At 43.7% G+C, this 22,363-nt stretch overlaps 3 protein-coding genes across 4 annotated transcripts; all 3 read left to right on the top strand.

Annotated features, from left to right (window-relative positions):
* Positions 1–7,566: 7,566 nt before the first annotated feature.
* On the top strand, positions 7,567–11,138 carry LOC129600741 (polycomb complex protein BMI-1-like). Of its 2 annotated transcripts, none has more exons than XM_055499304.1 (11): positions 7,567–7,581; positions 7,818–7,963; positions 8,038–8,301; positions 8,393–8,492; positions 8,742–8,797; positions 8,917–8,964; positions 9,468–9,594; positions 9,741–9,792; positions 9,881–9,982; positions 10,399–10,479; positions 10,555–11,138. In XM_055499304.1, the coding sequence occupies exons 3-11, from the start codon at positions 8,190–8,192 to the stop codon at positions 10,810–10,812; spliced, it is 936 nt and encodes a 311-aa protein (XP_055355279.1). In that variant the 5' UTR covers positions 7,567–7,581; positions 7,818–7,963; positions 8,038–8,189; the 3' UTR covers positions 10,813–11,138. The 2 variants fall into 2 exon arrangements, with proteins under 2 accessions (XP_055355279.1, XP_055355278.1); XM_055499303.1 differs by having other exon boundaries at positions 7,568–7,691.
* A 1,234-nt stretch (positions 11,139–12,372) lies between these two features.
* LOC129600745 (uncharacterized) lies at positions 12,373–14,115 on the top strand. Its single transcript, XM_055499308.1, has 6 exons — positions 12,373–12,471; positions 12,549–12,674; positions 12,742–13,291; positions 13,428–13,660; positions 13,733–13,765; positions 13,820–14,115. Exons 2-6 carry the CDS (start codon positions 12,550–12,552, stop codon positions 13,989–13,991), a joined length of 1,113 nt encoding a protein of 370 aa, XP_055355283.1. The 5' UTR covers positions 12,373–12,471; position 12,549; the 3' UTR covers positions 13,992–14,115.
* Positions 14,116–20,433: 6,318 nt separating this feature from the next.
* On the top strand, positions 20,434–22,071 carry LOC129600737 (uncharacterized). Its single transcript, XM_055499301.1, has 4 exons — positions 20,434–20,693; positions 20,769–21,333; positions 21,493–21,737; positions 21,833–22,071. Exons 1-4 carry the CDS (start codon positions 20,569–20,571, stop codon positions 21,984–21,986), a joined length of 1,089 nt encoding a protein of 362 aa, XP_055355276.1. The 5' UTR covers positions 20,434–20,568; the 3' UTR covers positions 21,987–22,071.
* Positions 22,072–22,363: the final 292 nt, after the last annotated feature.

Raw genomic sequence — 22,363 nt, 5'->3', positions numbered from 1 at the left:
TTGGGATACATTACAGTTTCTTCGATATTTCGGGAAACTATTACGGCTTTATGGGATGTATTGAGTCCAGAATTCGTACCCTTTCCGACTAAGGAAACCTGGTGGAATAATGCCCGAAAATTCGAAGATAGATGGAATTTTCCTCATTGCGTCGGAGCGATTGACGGCAAGCACGTGGCAGTTGAAAAGCCGCATAAAAGTGGAACGGAATACTTCAACTATAAAGGTCATTTTTCTATCGTCTTAATGGCCATTGTGGATGCCGACTACAGATTCTGTGCGGTGGACGTTGGAGGTTATGGCCGCCAAAGTGACGGTGGAACTTTTGGTTGCTGGTCACTAGGTAAAGGTATAAATATAAAAATGCGATGCCATTTTAGACGAAATAATTTGTTTACATTTACATTCGCTAATATTTGTGATTACAATAATTTACAAAAACTGTACACTGTCGATCAATCATCAATGCCACCTTTTATAATTCAAGATTTTTTGCAAGCGCTGATACTAAGTTTGCTGCTAGGTTTGCCATAAAAACTGGACGAGCTGACCTACCAACTGCTAGTACGATAACCGAAGACGTCACCGCACCCTATGTGTTCGTGGCTGACGCAGCATTCCCTAGCAGTGAGTCCTTATTGGTACCTTATCCCGGAGAAAAACTTTCAACTGAACAAAGAATTTTCAACTATCGGTTAAGCCGCGCCAGAAGAGTGGTTGAAAATGCATTCGGCATCATGGCAGCTAGGTGGCGCATTTTCAGGTGCACAATGAATTACCAACCGGAAATAGTGGATGACATCGTCCTCAGCTGCGTGGCGCTGCATAACTTTCCCCGCCACAAGCAGATTAGCGGAGAAAGCCCGAACATGTACCTCACCAAGGGATATGCAGACTGGTATACGCCCAACGGCAAATTAAGGCTGGGTAAATGGAGGGAGCAGTCGGAAAACGGGAGTGACTTAACGCGTTTAAAAAGGCGAAAAGGTCGAAGAGTAAAATGTTCCGCTCGGGACATATTCAAAGATTATTTTAATTCACAATCTGGGCGAGTGGAATGGCAAGACCGCTTGGCTCTCGGAATTCGTAAAGTCGCAAGCTGAGAACCGATATTGAATACTAAGTATACTAATTTTGCTTGGGTACTCATGGATAACTTTCGATTTTTCATGTAACTGTGGCGGGCAATATGTACAAGTACTCGTACTTATGACTTAAACTGTGCTGTTCCACTTTATTGCGCGACGGATGAATTTCAATAAACACGCAAAACAAACCCTTTGAAAACAGCATTATAAGCGCAGACAAATTTCATGCAACAACAAATAATAAATACAGCTAACTAATACTAACCATGCACCTATGATCACAACCATTCGCAGAACTTTTTGTAAATTTTAGTAGTCAGTAACTACATTTTCTGTATGTACGTAAGACTGTACGCGTATACAATTACGTTATGTTACACTGTAATGATATTGCTGTTTGTGAAACTATACGTACTTAGTAAACACAAACGTTTTTCGAAGTATTACAGTATTAACCTAATGAATATACACGATACGCTGCTGAAGTATTATGATTATGCTATAGCCTATACTTAAGGTTAGTGTTGTTGCTGCGTTGCCATGCAAGCCAGTTCAGTTCGAATTTAATGGCTGGAGATTTGCGTCAGGGAAGAAATTCGAAGGAATCGAATTCCCAGAAGACATCGAACCCGTCCATCCGTAAGATCCGGCAGCGGCAGTAGAGGCAGACACACACGTGTACTCGTAATTGTTCAGCGCAGCAATGTGATTCATGGCGGGCACCTGATGTTGCGTTGGAAACAACGAAATTCGGAGGGCTATCATGGTGCCTGTACAACAAGCAAAAAAATCATTTGGGTCTGCGAAGCCCTGTTTAGCTTTAGTGCGGGAAGTCATACCGAATTTATCGATGTCGGAGACGGGAGCCGACAAAGCCAACTGGACTGATGTGGTCAGTTCTTTAACGCAGGTGCTCATATCCTGCATATCTCCCTTCTGTTTCTTTTTCGGTGTTTCTACACAAACCTAAGTTTAATTTTCGATTTTTTAGTGGATTTTACAGTAGATCGCTTTATGACCTTTTGCTGTGTCAACGAGAATAATTCCCTTTGCCTCCGATGGTTCCGGCAGCATTTCTGCACCTTGAGAAAAACTCGCTTCGGAGCGCTTTGAGTCATCCGCGATAGCGCTATCGATATCGCTTTTTTCCTGTTTAGTGTTGCCTTTTGTTCTGTAAAAAAAACAATGGCAAAGAATAGTTTAAAAAAATTTACTGATGTCTCCTTATTTGTTTTATTAATCGATTTGCTCACTTTCGGAAATCAATGTGATCTTTGACAAACAGCATCTTTTCGTAAGCAAACCAGGTTGGCTTTTCGACCACGTCGTCAGCTCCGGTTCCGGTTGGCTTGTAGTGCATGAACTCTCTTGTGATATCCCGGTACTGAGTCATCAGGTTAGTCCATTTTGCAATACATTCCTGGGCTGTGAAATGCCAACATTTTAAAAAATTATAAAAACTTTTCACTATTTATCAGAAATGCAGTTATCATTTAGTGCAGTATATGTCACTAACTGTATAGTGTATACGTATTGAAAATGCAAATACGCTAAGGAGGATAGGTTCTGTAGGCGTTAAAGAATGGTATGACGTATTCTCCGATGATGCATATTAATTTTTTTAAATTTTACTAATAAATGAAAGTCACTGAGAATGAAATTTTTTTATAAAGTTTCAGATAGTCGTACCTGTTCGGGCTACTGGTCCTTTTTCGGCAACCGCTTCCGCAACTAAGTTCCAGGCCATGGATTTCTTGTGGGCTTCCTTGTAATCGCATGTCTTTTTGTTCCACAACAACGGCAGTTCCTGTACTTCTTCAATCAAGAGCAACTTTTCAGCTTTCGTCCAGTTTGCAGAAGGTTTTGGTAATGTAGGCGGAAGGTCACTGGATGCGGGTGCGTTTTTGCGTTTCGGTGGCATTTTAAATATCGTACACGATTCGATCCAAAACGAAAAAGAACGACTGAACCTTTTTGCATTTTTTATCCACGATTTTCGAAAGATCCGCTATTTGACGGTGCACCAGGATATGGAGTTGTTTTTCATTTCGTACGACCATTTTACTTGAATCAGTTTCTCTGAACTCTAATTGTTCGACATCCTATAGTTTTAATTTACACTACCGCTGTGTTGCCCACATTGATCGTGATTGGTCGAAAGCAAAACATTTCTGTTTTGCAAATGATTTTGATTTTCCAAAACATTTGGCAAAACAGATGAAACATTTTCAAAACAGATGACTGTTTCGAAAATGTGCATCATGTTCATACTTTCTGTGTAGATGCCCACAGAAAACCTGTTTTTCTTATCCTCATACTTTTTCATCTGTTTCGACTTTTTCGACTGTTTTGAGGGAAACAGATAAGTATGAATCCAGCATAAGAAACATGCAATGGTCAAGCAGGAGATCTGCTGCAGATACCTATGTACTGTTGAGACAGTACGTAAGCTTAAACTGCGCGATAAAAGGTGACGACATCTCATTAAATTATTCGAATAACGATATTATCAGGCATAACGCTGCTTTCCCGACAGTTCGCATTGTAGGTGTATGCAAGAATTGTGGCGGCTTATTGTTTCTACAAAACTACAAAACCATTTGGCGAAACGGATGGAACCTTTAAGAAAAATAATAATCAATCCGGGAAAGTGATACAGCATCATTCCGAAAGCTTTCTATTCATTCCATTCATCGCATGCTATTGTCTTCTTAAACTGAGGTCATGCGCGTACACATTACAATGAATGGAAATTCGCTATGAAAAATACTGAAAATTCATGGTTTCAAAAATCCTGTTTGACCATTGCATTAAAAACTAGACCTTGTTATGTGTCATATGGCTACTGTGCAAAAGATCTAAGAAATTTGGACGACTGAATTGTTACGATTTTTTAATCGATCTGCTTTGCCCTTTCTCCGTAGACTCGTATGTTACTTCAGCGGAGTAGGCGTTCCTGATCTTATCTCGTTGCCAGGCTTAGTCTACTCTGGTGGCTTTGGTGCGTCGCAACTTATTAAACGCGATTGTTTCGCAGCGCAGTTTTTACGGTTCAGGCTACATTGCTACAAAGTAAAAAACTCTATCAAAACAGCCTTTTGGCCTACTAGGGTACAACCGGGAAGATAGTCTGCAACTTTGCACACTGCAGTCGTGAAGCCAGTTCGGAACTCTACCCGGCATCGATTAACGGCTCGAAGTAAAAATTTTCGGAAGTTCAAAATACATCTACGTTTCAGTCCGATTACGTTCCAAGCGCGTAAAAAAATTGCACGAAGCACCAGTTATTAGAAAATTCGGGGACGGTTTTCGAGAAATGGCGGCTGTTCTACCGGAATATGACGGTGTGCCCAGTCCGTACTTCCATCTCCCCACAGAACTAATGCTGCAGATCTTCTCCTGTTTGGACATCATGGATATCAGAAGTTGCTCCCAGTAAGTTTGTCGTATAGGGTAAGATGTTAACTTTTACCGGGTTCCTCTTTTGTATTACTCTGAATATTATTACGTTTTACTTGCCGATATTGTTTCGATAAAGCGTTTCGAACGATAACGATGTTGGGTGCTTGTTCAGGTAAATCTTACAAGCATTTCAGGTAATGGAATGCGAAAGCTACGTTTTCGTTTTTCATGGCTGTTTCTTGAGTCTTCAGACTTCGAAAACCCAAATTTAATTAGCAGTCAAACTCAGGCTTTATGATATTATGTATTTTCTGCTGTCAGCGTTTGCCAGTGGTGGAGTTTTCTCGGTGCCCATTCACAACTGCAAGTCACCGTCATCATCGATATGGACAAATGGATGATCGATAAATTCATGCCCAAGTGCGTTGCGCCGGCGAACATGGACGATGACGAACTGCTCATCCACCATGCACGGCATTTGGCCATGGAGCCGCGGTGCCGAGCCACCGTGCAACGCTTTGTAACCTCCAGAACGCGCAACGTCGTCTTCCGCGGAGGTAGGATATTTCCGGTACCTGTCGGGAACAAAAGGGACCGCCGCAACCTCCTGCTGAACTGCGGTAACGTGCATCGGATTCGCCTCAGTTTGCAAGTTACCGACGCGATGCTCTGCTGGATTATGCAGTGCTGCAGCTGGGCCTGGGATGAAGTAGATCCGCGTAGCACTGGCGCTGCTGCAACGCAGCGCAAGGTGGTCTTAGCCCTGTACAAACTCCACCTGCAGTCCGACTCACTGCACCGCCTTCTGGATAGGCCGTTCCTACGGGGAAGAGAGGGAACGCGATGCCGCTTCCCGTCTTTTATCACCACGGTCCAAGTAGCCACATGTACCATGAATTTCTGCGCGGAATTGGCCGTGGATCGGCAGTTGGCGCGGCATAGAGTCGTGCTGCGCCATTTCATAAGAAAAGACACGCTTGTCCAGGAGAACGGCAACTGGCCCTGGCGGCGGGACATTGAGGATGTGCAGCAATACAATCCACCACTACATGTTTACGCCCGCTTCCTACCAGCGGAATTGTCGTCTGCTGAAGAAGAATTCTTGCAGAAAAAACTGCAATCGGGGGATCCGGCTGGGAAAACACTTGCAGGGTTTTTGATCAGGTAAAATTAAAACTTAACTCTGCCGCGTAATGTTGATATCGCCAAGGAGCCGAATTTCATCCTACACTTAATTTCAATCATCTATATGCTTCCTGTGTATTCGCATGTAAGAGCATTTGCCGATCCTCAATCAGCGAATATATTAGAATTTTTAAACGGGTTTGACATGCTAAGGATAAGAGCTAATCACCGTGGAATGTCCAAATTGTAAGTCAGCTGAAACTGTCGGCCGTTGCAGATATGCGCCCAATTTTCCGCTTAATATGGTAGCTCCAGTTGATCCGTCATCGGCCATTAACACACTGGGCCTAACCCTGGAGTCGATCCGTGGTCGACCGCGTTGGTTCCAGGATGGTGTGCTGCAGATTCTGTTGAAGCATCCCGCTGACGTGACCGACACCAGTGCCGTCCCGTAAGACGACCACAGGGCGCACAAAGTTGTTTGTGTTATTCTTTGTGGAAGTTTATAAAAGTACGGTACATGTACAATATATACCGCAACACAATAACAGCAAATTAACTGAATACTGTATCACCAGTTGCGACCCGTAAGGCATTGAATAACGCCAAATTTTGACGGTTGCAGGTGGCTCTGAACTGGCAATAAGATTTGGGATGCCTTAGTTGCTGCAAAATTGCTTTTGTGACACTTCTCGAATGTATTAGTTATACGTAAATTGCAAATCTATTACGTTAAGGGCTAATATAAACTATCGTGTCTTTAACGTCTGTTAGTCCTAGGGAAGGTAAAGGCTTATTTATACTTTTAAGCTGGATGTTAGCGCCGTTTTTGGTCATGGCCACCTGTTTTCTCGGACATTCTGGTGGACGTCCCTAAAACACAATTTTGACGAACGTAGAAAAAAACGTGACTGAAGTGAAGAATAAATACTGTAGGCCTTAAGAGTTAACCTTGATTTCGAACGTTGTAATTTTTAATAGTGTACTGAGTAGTTTCTGGTCACTACAGCAGCACTTACAGGATAATACCATTCCCGTTATCGAACTAATACTGAGACTAATATGAGGATCACTGATCGATCTAGGTTCCATACGGGTATACACGTACGACATTGATAATATAAATTTTGCCGGCTTGCCGGTGAGTTTATAAATTAAACGGAGCACTTCACTTTAAAATTTTCTTTTTCCTGGCCAAGGAAGACTTATCCGATGGAATGCGGCACTGCCATTTATTCGCTAGTTGAGCGTGTTTCCCTTTCCATGCAGCATTCATCTGTACATGAGTAAAAGGTACTCCATCCTGGATCACAAAGCGTCGAAAGCGACCACAAATTGCGGTATATTTTCTCGACTTCTTTTTATGCGCGCATAAAGGAGTATACGAGTAATCAAAGATTGTGATGCTTTTATATATGTTTTACTAAAAATTAGTTTTTTTTAGTAAACATTAGAACGGATGAAGTTATCCTCGTAATTCTAACAGAAAAACGAAAACTTTAGTGCTCGTAGAAGAAGAGAGGGACACACCCAACTGCTCATGCTGTCATAATATAAATATTACACATTAATAATTTACCATCGAAATTTCATAATAGAATATTAATTATCTTCGTGAGAAAATTATTGATAATCTTCGTGAGAAATCATTATGGTAGTATATCTTATAGCAGCTGGCGCATGTCGGTACATCCGTACATGTACAATGAAAATACTTATGCGGTAAAACCACGGCAACAACACCAAAAATGTCAAATTAAGTAGCCACCAGTAATAATTTTTTTGTTCCTGTTTCCAGTAATAATTCTTATACTGTTCTAAATATGCACACGTGCTGTTGAGAAAACGGATTATAAAGCCATAAGTACGGTACGATGCAAGTTGCATCATGCAACGAAAAGTACTGTACAATACAGATATAATTAACGCAGTTGCCGTGATTATACTAATTATTATGGTGCGCCAGGTACGGTACAGTTTTTATCGAATCAACACAGAAGAGAATGAGAATTAAATTACAGTGAATTTCCGGTCAACATTCCAAACACTTTTGATACGCCGCTGAGCCGTTCTAGGGTACATTCCAAACACTTTTGGTACTTCAGTACACTTTTGATACATTCGATACATTGCACGTTGCTGATTATCAGGAATGTCAGTTACTGTACAAACCATTGCTTGTTGACAATCTGCGCTCTCTAGCCATACAATCATCCTAACCAAGTGTGGCCAACTGTACATACGAGTCTGCACGTGGTTGGTGTCGTTGATGCGCCGCACTGCCAAGCAAAGCGTGCGCTCTGCGTTACCTTGCCTGCCTGGTACGGCTGTACCCTGGATTCTCTGTGGTATGCTCATTGCTCACATTGCGCATGGCTGCATTCACCGCATCGAAACGCTATCAGATTCTGGTGGATTTTAGCTGCGGACTTGACGAGGATCCTTCGGCAACAGAGTACACTTTACGGGCTCCACAGCGTTGCTTGTGAGATTGACATAACACTTCCTTTTCGTGGTTGTACGTGGTTGGACTACTAGTGCATCGAAACTAGCTACTACCTATCGGCCGAAAAGATGGATGCTATCCGCGACATTCCTATGGCAGATTTGTCGCCGTTGCTGATCTGCCAAATATGTCGGGGGTTCCTGATCGACGCCACTTCTCTTCCCGAATGTGGCCACGTTTGTAAGACTTAACCCTGATGCTGCTTTTTTTCCAAGATTTTTATACGTATTATCCTTAAGTATTGATTGGTTTGATTCCTTCTTGTGAGCAGTCTGCAAGACCTGCATCGTGAAGCACTGCCACCGGAGTACGGTGTGCCCGTTGGATTCCTGTCGGACTTATATTCACGCCCGACCTCTCACGCGTTTAAAGTACGCAAAAATTTCACAAATAATTGGGCCTATATTATAAAAATTTGGACTTCGTGTAACTTGATGCAGTGCTCTAAAATGGTACGTTAAAAGTTAGGAAACGCTTGCAGTTCATCGGTACTGTCTTCACAGTGGGTCTTATGATAGTTCATAGTAGCATGTCGCATAAACATGGTAAACTGTAAGAAACTACAAGAATATTGAGTTTATGGTATTTTTTTAATTATTTTATCAACTTTGCGTGTACAGGAAGGACACCACACTGCAGACGGTCGTATACAAGCTCCTTCCCGAAATCTACCACAGTGCGTTGCGTAACTTGCGTGTACCCGTTACAATGTTACTGCATCGTCGGCGATTCGCACATGCCAGTAACTAGTAAGTAGTAAGTAGCAACACTGTAACATATTCTTGATTTCTGCAGGTGAGATGTCATGCCGACGGCTATATTTCAAGAACAACGCGCACACCTGTAAGTCATAAACAACTTCGACTTTTCTCAACAGTTCGCTACATATGTCTGAAAATTCATCACCAGTTTCCTTTTAGGTACAAAATTCTGTTTTTAGATATACGTAATTTATTTCAAATACATGTGATTGTTTCCCATTTTGCATTTGACTTTTTACATTCACAAGTAAATGTGGCAATCACAAGTACGCGGAATTTCACAGATAAGAATCTGGTGTACTCAGGTAAAAACACGCGTTATTAAAATAATTCATCTAGTAAAGAATTGTAAGACCACTATCGTATTTTAAGTGTAATTTGCACATTTCTGTGTTACATTTAAAATCGCTAAATCAGGATTATGCAAGACAGATTTTTGAAGTTGTTGCCAGTTCCAGGAAATTGAAATAATTATGTATTTGTTAACTAGTTGCGCCAGTTGTTGGTGTGTTGAGAAAATTCGAATTACAAGTTATAAAATTAATTACAATTCACACCAGCCGCATAATGCTGGGTATTTGATAGTGAACGGCGTCGACCCGCAGCTACTGGATTCCGAGGCCCGCGGCCTGGCCGACCATCCCTCCTGGCTGCCGCACGTCAGCATCCCGGACGAGATTGAAGTGCAGCTGGAATATAAATTCACTCTACTGTACGATTTCACATTCCCCCGTGGCAATTCCGCTAAATACCTTCTGACTTTTGTTAGCTTTTGCGTCGTTTTATTTCTAAACGTCACTTGTACACGTTTTAAGAACATTTAAAGAAACAAGAATTTGTTAGCTTTTTATTATGTAGGTCTCACCTTCGATCGAGTTTCCCTCAGAGCCTGTTAAATAAGGAACGCGAGGCAAGCGAAGGAAAATTTCACCGCTGATACCATGCGTTCGACTGTCTCATGCTAACCTCATTAATTTTGTTAATCGTCGCTTTGACAGGCTGATTCTCGTATGCTGCGCACCATGTGCCATTCTAGTGTCTCCGTCCAGGAACTGCGCCAGTTCATCGTTGATATAATCCGTATCCCCCGCGACGTATCGGTATGACGTTTTGCTGTGTTTAAAACATTATATAAATATTACAGTCGGATAAAGAAATTGTAAATAAATTGTTGGACATGTATACTTGTGACATTCGGACTTTATCGCATTTCGGGCATATTCGCAATATGGATTCGCGTACCGGATACCAGAGGCAAGGTATTCTCTGCTGTGTTTTACATAAGAAAACTTGATAAATTGCGAGTCCATATTGTGAGACTGTCCGAAATGCGATAAATGTCGAAGCAGTTTTGTACTGCTAACGTGCAAGGTAAAGGATACGTTTTCCGTAACGGATGAACGAGTTTTATCGTCACGGCATGTTCGTTTTATTGGTGGTGCGTTATGTACGTTACACATTTTCTGCTGTTTTGCATGCTGCCTTGCGTTGCCTGAGGAAGAACTTTCTTCGGTAGATTGTCATCATGCAGGGCAACGTGGTCATGGCGGACGCGCAGACGGTGGCCGATGTGTGGCGCTTCGACTGCGGAAAACCCGTAAGAAGCACACCTACTGACCTACTTAATCTGCCTTAATCCCCAGTTAATATGACTCCATTTCAACTTAACCAGGAAAACCAGACTTCCGTCAAACTGCACTATATCTTCCTTCCCGCCTCCACAACCCCGTCCTCCCCGGCGGAAATCCAAGATTTCATCTACGGCTGCTTCCGCAAGGATGTCGTCCTCCATGTCCCGCTGTCCGGGCGGATGCGCTGCCCCAAGAAGCGTCCCCATGACAGCACGAAGCGCATGACCGCCGATTTAGTGGAGAATGCGAAACACGATGGGGAATTCGTGTCGGCGACGAGTGCGCTCTCCACGTTGTAGGGTTCCCGCTGTTCTAATACCTACCTCTTTAATACATTGACAGGTTGTGCTCAGTATGGAGTTTTTTCGGTATTAATTTATTCGTGTTTCTGGAGATTTCTTCCTCTTCGTTTAACCGTTCTTACTAACTTGGGAACTGTGTAACCCGAATATTGGCACGTTCCACAATTGTCAGGTCCCAGTATTTCGCTAATTAATTTATGTAGATTTACTATGAATGTGTTTCGGTGTGTTGCTGGTATTCATCGGGAGACGCTAATTTTTTCTCCTTTCTGCCTCTCGGTTCCGTACTGTTCCTGTCCACTGCGGGTGTGTTCGGCAATAAAATTTTCAACGAGCACCAGGTCGGCAAGAATAAACCGTTAACGTCTGCTGAAAAAGCTAATGTACAGTAAACGCCGGTTTGAACAGATCCCGGTCTATCGCTGTTATAGTCCTATTTGAAGCGAATGCCAGGTAATAAGAATGCGATGTCGATGCGACGTATGCGATGTCCAGTTCGGCGTATTCGGACATCGCCTACGTCCGAACGACGCCGCGATGGCTGCACAACCTCTGCCTGGCAGAGAGGGATGTGTCTAGCATGGGATGTCACTTGTGTGGATACTGTTGCGCCTTCCCACATTTAATCCACGGCGGCAAACGCTGGCGCAGGTGCTTTGGATACGGAAGAGAAGAAGTCGCGGCTATATGCGCATCTGAGCGGCAGGTATATTTTTACTCTATTGCTTTCGAAACAATGGGCCCTTGAGAACCGGCTGCTATCGCCATAATCAAAGAGCTGGGCAAACGACTGGAACAGCCGACAGGGGAAAAGCGTTCCCAAGAGTTTTTACGTCAAAGATTGTCGCTGGAGATACAACGGGGGAACGCCGCCTCAGTGTTGGGAACAATGGAAGGAGCGGAAAAGTGTTTAACGAAGTTTTAATGTTGTACAAATTGTGATGTTTTTAATTATTGCATAATTCGTAAAATGAAGCTCAAAACAGATGAATAAAGAATAAATGAATAAAGCTCAAAACAAGAAGCTAATAAACGTAATAATCTAATAAAGGTCATTAAAAGATTTTCCTTTTTTGTGAAACATACCCGAAGCCGCGTTGCTTGAACAGCTTCGCCAAGTGATTTTATTTTCTACGCAGTGCATGTAATCTGGCCATTTTCCTGAAATGCAGGGATTAAAAGCTAATGAGCATCTTCACATCAACATGGCAGAATTCAAGTCTTCCTACAGTGTACAGAGTCGTGCACGATTTTATTAGTACGCATTGTCGCATATCGGCTGCCGACAGGTAATTTCTTCAAATGCGAAGAAAAATACCTGAAAATTAATTCTTTTCGTAATTACAGTACTGTATCTCTATATTTCTGGCACACCCGCGCGTACTGGTACGTACGACGCCGACGTACTACTTGTACGACGTGTACATGTACGTACGTACAAGTTGTCGACTAAATTTTAAAATTTATAGATATAAACGCATCAATCGGCTTTACGCAAATAGCCGATAGCGCCACGGAACATGAGAGCAGAGAGCCGATCACTATCAGCACCAGCGCAGCACACCTGTCACTCACAATCAGGCTGGCTCGCATTCAAAAATTCAAGTCCATCACTCCATCGTCAGATCATTTTGATCCTCTTGCCGTCTTCTTTCGGTTCGACTGATTCACGATCTGCACGTCCTCGTCTTTCTGCTTCGTTTTAGTACAAACGATTTCCTCTTTCCTTTTAGAATGGCCGGCATTTCTAGGGGAGATAGTGGCACAGGTTTGCCGTGTTTTATCCATGATTTACCCGAGGAATCTGTGGTGCATATCTTCTCCTTCCTGGATATCATTGATCGCACCAATTTGAAGGCGTAAGTAATGTCATCTGCAGCATCTCCTGGCCGTGCTGCAACTGATCTCAGGAATTGTGTCGCGTAGAGTGTGCAAACGATGGGCCGACATCAGCGGGGATCCGCGTCTGCAGAAAATCGTCATACTCGATCTGACCAAATGGGAGACCCACCATCCGCGGGCATTGCTGCCACGTACACCTCGCCTCGACGCCAGATCGCAGCGGGACACCGACAATGTGGAGAAGGAATGGCGCCGTCGACTGCTGCAGCGTTTCTGGACCCCGCGGACCCGCCACGTCATCTTCCGCCGCCCGCCCGGGACGGCGGCTCCGTCCGAATCGTGGGGGAAGGTGTCCATTCGGGGCGAAGTGGCGGAGTTGGCCGTGTACTGGCGTTACTATTGGAGCGATATTCACGTCGCCCTCAAGAACATTGCGGGCCTGCTGCGTACCGTTCCCGCGGGGGGTGAGCATGAGGCCAGACAGTGTATGGTAACGTTCCAGAATATTCATATGTTAACGAATGATCTCCGCGACTTCTTGCCACGATATGTTGATACGGTACACCTGAAGAATGTCCACTTGCGCTGCTACTTCTACACGGGAGTCTTCCATCCACTCGACAAACCACCACAGGTGCATTTTGGATGATTACTAGTTTATCGTGTTACTCGTGCACGACATCCATCGTATAAAGCCTAACGACTTGTACGACATGTGTACGACTTCGCAAGTTCGCTGTGATTTCATTAACGCTTTTTGCTGGTATCAGGTTACACGCACCGTACTGGTGGAGAAAGCGGTGGTGGTGCGTGGGCCTTCCGGCGCGTGGCCCTGGGCCAAGGAACCATTTTACACCACATTCCCGGGAATCCGACACCGTCAACTGGAGTTCTTCAGTCGCTTTCTGCCGAATTCCTTGACCGCCGCGGAGGTTAGCTTTCTGGAAGACAAGTTGCAGTCACCGGAGCCCATCGGCTGGACGCTGTCGCGTTTCCTGACCAAGTAAGCCGGGGTTCTTCCTCAGCACATTATGGTGATTTTACTCTAATTTATTCATCTGCACGTGTTCGAAAGTAATTCCTGCACGTGTTGGAAACTCGATCGAAGGTACGATCGTGCAACAGTTCTACGTCCGAGTTGCTGACTTGGATGCTGTTACAGGAGCGTGCGACTGCTCGGGAATGAAGACATCCATCCAGGGACGTCCATCAGCTCACTGGGATTGACGGTGAAGCGCATCGGGAGCTTCCCGCGCTGGCTGCAGTATCTGATGGTGGAGCTGCTGAAAGATCCGTCTATCGAAATTGTTCCCACGCAGTGGGACGCTTCCTGAGCGGCCTCACGGTTCTGTGCATACCATCTGCCAGTCATGTTCTGTCTGAATGGTTTTCCTGAATGCATTGATCATGATGCTGTTTTCCGTCTTGTCTTTTTCCTGACGCTGAAAAATGTTGATTAATTTCCGACAGTATAAAGAACAGCGTAAGTTAATAACAAGTTTTATGAACACTGGGTAGCAACGTTAAACGTATTATAAATTTCTGAGTAGCTCTGGTCGGTTCCGTTACTGGCTATAACTGCAAATCCTAAAAGCATCACCCGATTTCCGGTAGTATAGAAGTATTGCAATCAACAATTCTGCAACATACGATACATAAATACGTACACACAAGTGACACAACACAAACCCGTCCAGATGGTTAGCACGATTAAATACGGCGAAAATGAAAGTAAATTCATGGGTTGCACCAAATAACACACCACATCACGCTACGCCGTACGTATTACATGCATTTAGCATGGTTGGTGCTTTAGGCGGTGTCCGGTGATGAACTGTTTTTTTAGATTACTAATTACTGTGATATTTTGGTCATCAAATAAATTAATGCTTCTATAAATATAACTTGTAATTCCTTACCTGATCGTAATTAATATTTTTATATTTGGATACAACTTTTCACTGGCCGCTCGCATTTATTTTGGCAGAATTCTACTTTACGCACAACGTACCAAATATGTATGTAGTAATATGAATAAAAAATATGTTTAAGGCCGGTCCATTTTTGATATACATACTCGTACTTTATGTCTTATTCATACCGTACGCACTGGAGAGCACCTGGAACATGTCGAGCCATTTCTCTGACTGCCCGGTAAAAAAATGGCCAAGTTTCACGATTCCGGCGTTATTGATTAGGACGTCCACTTGGTATTATAGGCCTGTTCAGTTGGCTGAACACCCGCTGAATGTCCACTTCTTTGGTGAGGTCACACTGTGCCGCTTCGATCCGCCCATTTCCGGTGGCTTCTTGCTTCCTCACCGGCTCCTTGGGATACACAGCAACGCGGGTAAATTAAAATCTTCAAAATAAAATGACCGGTTTGCAAAATGCAGTGCAAATTGTCCAACGACATCGGGTGCGCGTGTATAGTATCTGGAAGAGACACAATCCGGAAATGCTGCATCTTGTATAATATATGCTATATATATAAAATACAGGCACATTTGGAAATGTACATTAATGATAAATTTCCTTTCGGCCAGACCAACGGGCTAGGAATGAGCATGTGCGCCAGGGAGACACTGTGACTGATGCAGAAAAACGGGATAGCCGATCTCCACAGTGTTATCGTTAACAGGTACATACATGATACACACATAATTTTGAAGCTGTATCCCCGGTACATGCTTCCCAGTTACGTAGGTGCATACATGATACAACCAATGTTCCAATGTTAATGCGGTTATGGCGGGCACAAGAAAATCGCCTACGGACCCGTGCATTTCTATCTGTACTGACAATGAGCCACCAGAACTCATGGTGACGGCCTCAGCGGAAGCAATATTTTACCGGGAAGTGCGAGGAGCTATGACACCAATGAACAACATTCGAATAACACGGTAACACTTTGAGTCTTATGGTTAGCATAAAATACCTGCAGGTTCCATTTACATGACTCAATGTTTTACGACTGTATAAATTTTAAAGATTCTTATAAACGAAATTAAAGGTGCTTGTTGCATACAGCACATTCTATGATTGTTAATTGTTATATAAATGTAATACAAAACTATTACCACAAAACTATTAGATATGTTTAGTACTAATGTCGCATGCATGTTCCTTAGATCAACAGAAGAAATACGCAAAACTTCAAAAGATTTTCTTTTTTTGTTTTTTATATTATCTGCAGACTATACGGTAGTTAGAAACGAGGAATATTGTCAGCTGTATTTTTCACATTTCGAAAATTAATTACAATTATTGTGGTACTATGCTTCAGCCCCTTTACGACTACGACTCTCCACTGTGGCACGGCTTGATTACGATAAATTATTAACACCGTGAGTCTTTTTAAAATTATTGTTATAAGTAAGCTTTATTGTTATAAGTAAGCTTATAAGTAAGCTTATATGGTTTTTGTTAATTGATATTCTTGTATTACATTGTCCAATACGAACCTCAATAAAGTAAAATAGCATTTAAAAAAAAGTAAGCTTTATGCTTCAACACTGATTCAACACTTCAACACAACACTGATTCAATACTTCAACACAAAAACAACTTATTACACAGCAACAAATTACTGAAAATAATTGACAGAACTATAGATTAATTAACCGCTGTTAGCTGTTCGGTGCAAGCATCCTTTACAATGTTCTTACTGTATTGTGCGTAGTTTATGGATGCCGCCTTGTACAATACGCTGACTGCTATCAAAACTTAACTCTGTTGAGCGATCGGATGATACATCCATCCGGCTGTGCTGGTAGCCTGGTGCATTCCGCAGGCGAAGTGGACCTTGGACAACCATTTGCTTATCTTGCTTGACCAGGCTCTTCTTCAATCTGGAAGTGGAGACATTCACTCGTGTCTGCGATTTCCTTTATGTACACGTGTGAGCTGTCACTTGCCAGATTTTCCGCGTTGCAGCAGACGGCTGCAGCCATATTTTTATTTTCTGCTTCCTTTTCCTATCTTGCTCACAGTTAGTGGAATTTTTACTGCACCATGGCAAAAATGGCTACTGCTTCCAGAATTACTGTGTTTTGGCTGTTTTCGTGTGCATTGCCGTCCACCAAGGTAGTCAGGGAAAAAATAGGAAAATATGTATTCTAGATGGACTAGAGAAAAATATTTTGATATGTTGTAGTTTACGTTATGTTGTAATTTACAATATGTATGTTTCTTCCGGATATGTTGTAATTTACGATTTATGGCTTTTTTGACATTATGATGATTTTATTCTGTAGCCAATGGTCTCCGCTGTTACACCTGCTCCAATAATGTGTCTGCTTGCCCCGGCCTGGTGGATGTTGTCCAGGAGAACTGCAATACTAACCAGGATGAATGTTTCGAATTCGAGGGAGACGTGAAACTGCACGGAATGCTCTTGAAAAGTGAGTGAATAGAACCGATGACCTTCTTTGCTTTACGTAATTCTTCGCGGTAAGGAATTTCCACGTAAAATATACGGCTGAATCTCCTTGCTCTTGCTCTTAAAACTTAATCTGAGAAAATTACATAATTTGGGCGGTACAGCGTTCATTAAATAGTCCATTCGTCGTTAAATTGTTTTGATGAGTAAAATGTTTTTCTTTTTGACCGAATTGTTTCGATGGTAACAAAATATCAGAATCTTTCTGCGGCGTGCATAAAAACACATGGTGTACCGTTTTATGCACCTTCGTTTAAACCTTCGTTTGTTTCATTTCCTGTTGTATTCTTCCGTTAAATCATCGTGTTCTTGAGCGTTACGTTAAATCACGTTAAATTGTTTCGTTAAATCCTCGTGTCCGACTGTCCGTTACGCTGAACAGGCACTTCATGGTTCTGCGCATGGTTTAATTAACACCGCTGTTTTCTGCAGACTAATTTAGTATTTGCCTTCTGCTACATTAAATCGTTGTGCTCGAGCACAATGTTACATTGAATCATTGTGCTCGAGACTGAGAGCTCTCGGTCGCGGTATACGTTACACTCAATAGGGATCGAAGCTACTTCTATGCGAATGGTTTAATTGTCACCGCTGTTTTCTCACTTCCGCACAGACCTTACGACCAAAGCCTGTGTGGCCTATAGCACCATGCAGCGGTTTTCCGGCGGCTACACCTTCGAGCGCAACAACTGCGTGCTGGTCACCGCCGCCAAGGAGCCCAACAAAAGCCAGTACTACACGGGCCGGATCTGTCTGTGCAACGACAAGGACTTTTGCAACTCGGCTGCCTTCTATCCGATCTCCCTTCTTCCGCTCACCATCGGCCTGTTGGCAGCCGTTTGGCTTAACTTTAAAGCGGACATTGTACGCTGTTGTTATCTGGTTTCTACCTATTGTATTTGTCCTGTTTTTGTACGTTTTAATGCAGTGTTTTCTTGGGATAAAATCTTCCACACATGACTATTATTTTCTACACCGGAATATTATACATTTTTCCAGTTTCTTTCTTTGGGCAGCGTTACAGTGCGCCGTGTGATTTGAAACCATAAAATTACGATCCATAGCAGAGGTGGCTGATATAGTCATGTATTTTGTAAATCTGCAATAATGAGCGATGGAGTAAATGCCTGGCGCACGTGTGTAGTGAAAAGAATACATCGTTTCGTGGAAGAATTCGTGAAACTAGTAAACATCATCAAAACAGCTATTCCACCGGAAGCCCCGGACATCGGAGTTTTGTTTTATTCTTCAATTTCGTGCGGGTTTCTTCCCACGAAACCTGGTTTCACACGAAAAAAGTCTATGAACCGGAAACAGAGCGGGCTGGTGAAAAAGCCGAGCAAAAGGTTGCGGTTTATTCTCGCTGTGTGCGGTATTGTTTGAAATTGACCCTTGGGAGTTGGAAGTACCCATTGGTATACCAGCTTTGTTGGTGCTTACTTGTTAATGTACAGTTTACGTTATGCCACCCACGTATCGCCAGTAGTGCGATCTCGGTTACCCTGCTTAAGGCGCTGCTTCAAACCACACAGTTTAGTAATCTTACTAATCTATGACCTTTTCTCCAAGTACATCTATCTATATAAAGCTGTTTACCACTCAAACATTTCTTCCCTTTCGGCTGTTCATACTTCATAACCATAGCTGTTCGTAACCGCTGTTCGTAGCCGATTATTTAGCCGGCAGGTTTCCAAAGCACACCTGCGTCCTCATCAATGTCAATCGTCTGTGGACGTAGTTCTGGCCGGTGTCCTACCGTCACCGTCACACGACGACAGTCGCCTGGTTGATCTGCTTGGGCATGGTGCCGGTGGTATACGTCCACGTGTTTCAGTTACCGGCAGTTGTTACTGACGCTTTGTATTACCGCAGTTTGGAGGCAGGGTGTTTCGTCAACCGCGTCGCCCAAAATACCTGGGCGACCGTTCAGAGTATCTGGGTCTTCCATATCACAATCTTCTTTGTCCCAGCGTGCTACCCGTTATTGTTATGGAAGCAGTTGAGTCGGCGGAAGACGCTGAAGCGCACCGGAACAACAACCGATGTCAGTTCGATGCGAGGCAGTCGCAGTGTTGCCAGTCGCCGGCGAACGAAAGGATCGCGGTCGTTCATCGTCACTAGCTTGTTTACGCTGGGGTTCGCCGTGAGCTGGATGCCCAGCGATCTCTATTATATTCTGGTGGACTGGATCCCGATGGGCCGGCTGGACACGTTGCGTAAAGTGCAATCGCCTGCTTTCTCTACTGGATCCAATAAATATTCTTCAGCCTAACTACGGAACATTTGCATGGTTAAATGAAATGGTTCTGGCAGAAAAGCGCTGTACGGGGAAAACGTTCAATATGCGCCTCCTAAACTGGAAAATGCTGTTCGTAGTTCGTACAGACAGTCATCCAGCGCTTATTTCTTTATTTTCATATGTGAGCGGCTTTCCTTAACTCTTATTATTTTGTTTTACATGGCTTATTTTAGCTTATATAGACGTATGGGTGTGCATTGCATTTTTGTATTGCGAAGAATATTTCCAATATTTTTCACACAGCCATCTTATTATGCACAAACCTCGGACATGTTTATACGTACATAATACATACTGTACTTACTTATTTACATGATCGATCTGACAGATAGTCAGATACACAGTATAAGGCATACGCCTGTGGTATAATATGTGTGCGACCTTAATTAATTATTAATTGATAATTATTAATTTCATTATAACCTTGTACGTCCTGGCTTGCTTAGATACGAATGTACGTACGCTGTTGTCACGTACAACTGCGTGAGCAGTTAGTGCGTTCGCAGACAAGTATACAACTAGTAAACATCAATAAAAATTAATGTCGAAAGTATTATACGGTACTTTCTCAATACTTGACAACGCCGTTTGTTCGTGCTGCAGAAAAATCTGCGGTCATTTTTTTCCCTTAGTTATTCTTTTAGATGCCATCTGAATTTCTGAAAGGTGGAAATTGATGTGCTTACAGTGTAATTAACGTAATTACACTGTAGTCGTAAATATTGCTATCGGTGCTGGATCCGGGATGACATCAGATGCTTGTAAGGAAAGTAGTTGTTCACACCAACTTCGCCATTTCCTGAAAGCACTACTAAGGTGCGCTTTTGTACGTACAAATGGGCATGGACGACCAAAATGACCAATTAAAACGCGCACATCGGCCTCGCTGCGCAACTGAGCAAGAGAACAGAGAGCAAGCATGTCTGAAACGACGTAAAGCGTTCAGTATCCAGTGATCGCGATGCGAATGGGCTCTAATACTGTACGAGTACTTACTGTTAATTTTAACACTTCTCTAAATTCTGATCATTAGCGATTCTCATTGATTTCTGGTTCCAGCTTATCCTGCACTGCTTCGCGCGCTTTACGTTTACGAATTTGTTTCTCTCTTGTGCACGTAGAAGGCTTTTTCTGCTTCGTTCTTCAACAGCACACTCTGGATTTCTACAGAATGTCTGGCAGTTTAACGCGAGATAACGGCACAGGTCTGCCATGCTTTTTCCATGAGCTAGCCGAGGAATCCGTTGTGCATATCTTGTCGTTTCTGGATATCATTGATCTGACTAACTGCACGGTGTAAGCAAACGGTTTTCTTAGCATCAGCAGCCCCACTGGCAGTATGATGCGCTGATCATACAATTCTGTTGACAGGGTGTGCAAGCGATGGGCCGACATCGTCGGCGATTCGCGTCTACGGAAGACCGTCATTTTCGACCTGACCAAATGGGAGACCTACCATCCAATGGCACTGTTGCCACGCCCGTCTCGTTCCGATGCGGACGCGTTTCGGGAAGCCAAAACCGTGGAGACCGAGTGGCGCCGCCAGCTGCTGCAGCGCTTCTGGACCCCCAAGACCCGCAACGTCATCTTCCGACGCCAGCCAGGAACGACGGATCCACCTGAGTGTTGGATGAAAATGGGCTTTGCTGAGCGGGAAGAAGGCCAAGCTGCGCAGCAACTGGCCGCTGGTTGGCATTATATGTGGGGCGATATTTACCTCGCACTGCTGGACATCTCGAAGCTGCTGCCTGACGCACCCGAGGGCGGTGGTCAGCAGCACAGGGATTGTGTGGTTACGGTGCAGGACGTCCACATGCTGACGGGGGATCTCGCCAATCTCTTGCCTGGATACGTCAAAAGCGTCCACCTGGAGAACGTCCGCGTGCGCTGCTATTTCTACACCGGGTTGTTCCATCCGCTCGACAAACCGCCACAGGTGTGTATGCATTGCAGACAAGCGCTACGTAACTTGTATCCATATCTCTCTAATAAAGGCATCGTTATACAAAATTACTGTGATTTAGGAAACACAGAAATTTAAAAAATTATGATTCAGATTCGCGGATAGTTGAGTGATGTTTCTGCTCGTTTCCAGGTGACTTTAACTGTGCGGGTGGATAAAGCGGTGGTGGTGCGCGAGAACGGGGTGTGGCCTTGGTTTAAGGAACCCCTGGACGTGGACGAGTTTCTGGAATCTCTCCTGCAAATCCGCCATCAGGACTTGACGTTCTTCGGCCGGTTTCTTCCGGATTCCTTTACTGCCGAGGAAGAGAGTTTCCTGGAGGAACAGCTGCGGTCGGAGGAGCCCACTGGCTGGACGCTGTCCCGCTTCCTCACCAAGTAAATATAGATCATGCGATGTGCGGGAAATTTCGTACCGCTTCATTGATTTCTCTATCGTGTATTAAGCGGTGAAATTTGTGTGGTTTTTGCAGGGGTGTGCAGCTGCTGGGTGACGAGGATGTCCTTCATTCCGCGCCCATCAATTCGTTGGGACTAACGTTGGAGCGGGTTCGTTCCTTCCCGCGCTGGCTGCAGTACTTGATGGTGGAGCTGCTGAAAGACCCGTCCATCGCGATTTTTCCCTAAGATGTGATGCTGCAGTGTCTTGTGGCGGAACGCTTCCTGGAAAGGTTGCCCATACTCGACTTGTGCATGGTGTTAGTCATTCCGATCCTGCTTGAATGTTTGTTTTCGAACTCCTTTCCCGTTCCCTGGGTGTGAAATTTTTGGAACTGGTTTTGGATTTGCGTTGATATGTTTTTCTGTGAAGTTGCACAGGTACGTCGGTTGTACGAGTACGTGCACTAATTTGTGTGCGGAATGGCACGTTGCCAGCTGAAACGTTTGGCGTAATTTATTCTTCATTTTCACAATAAAAGTTTGCAGAGTGCGTCATGGTTCGATAACCAAGCAACGTAGCGAATGGGAACCCTTAAAAACTTTCGGTAAACCTAAAGGGAATC

Source organism: Paramacrobiotus metropolitanus, unplaced genomic scaffold (genome assembly GCF_019649055.1).
Source record: "Paramacrobiotus metropolitanus isolate TYO unplaced genomic scaffold, Prichtersi_v1.0 Parri_scaffold0000192, whole genome shotgun sequence".
Lineage (NCBI taxonomy): Eukaryota > Metazoa > Tardigrada > Eutardigrada > Parachela > Macrobiotidae > Paramacrobiotus > Paramacrobiotus metropolitanus.
The sequence above is the reverse complement of the archived record's forward strand: the minus strand, read 5'-3'. Positions and strand labels throughout refer to the sequence as shown.

Coding starts and splice junctions, on each gene's coding strand:
- LOC129600741 (XM_055499304.1), top strand. CDS start 8,190: ATGGATGCTATCCGCGACATTCCTATGGCAGATTTGTCGCCGTTGCTG. Junction 8,965..9,467: donor CAAGAACAACGCGCACACCT/GTAAGTCATAAA, acceptor GGTATTTGATAG/TGAACGGCGTCGACCCGCAG. Junction 10,480..10,554: donor GCTTCGACTGCGGAAAACCC/GTAAGAAGCACA, acceptor CAACTTAACCAG/GAAAACCAGACTTCCGTCAA.
- LOC129600737 (XM_055499301.1), top strand. CDS start 20,569: ATGTCTGGCAGTTTAACGCGAGATAACGGCACAGGTCTGCCATGCTTT. Junction 20,694..20,768: donor GATCTGACTAACTGCACGGT/GTAAGCAAACGG, acceptor TTCTGTTGACAG/GGTGTGCAAGCGATGGGCCG. Junction 21,334..21,492: donor CGCTCGACAAACCGCCACAG/GTGTGTATGCAT, acceptor GCTCGTTTCCAG/GTGACTTTAACTGTGCGGGT.
- LOC129600745 (XM_055499308.1), top strand. CDS start 12,550: ATGGCCGGCATTTCTAGGGGAGATAGTGGCACAGGTTTGCCGTGTTTT. Junction 13,292..13,427: donor CACTCGACAAACCACCACAG/GTGCATTTTGGA, acceptor TGCTGGTATCAG/GTTACACGCACCGTACTGGT. Junction 13,766..13,819: donor TGTTGGAAACTCGATCGAAG/GTACGATCGTGC, acceptor ATGCTGTTACAG/GAGCGTGCGACTGCTCGGGA.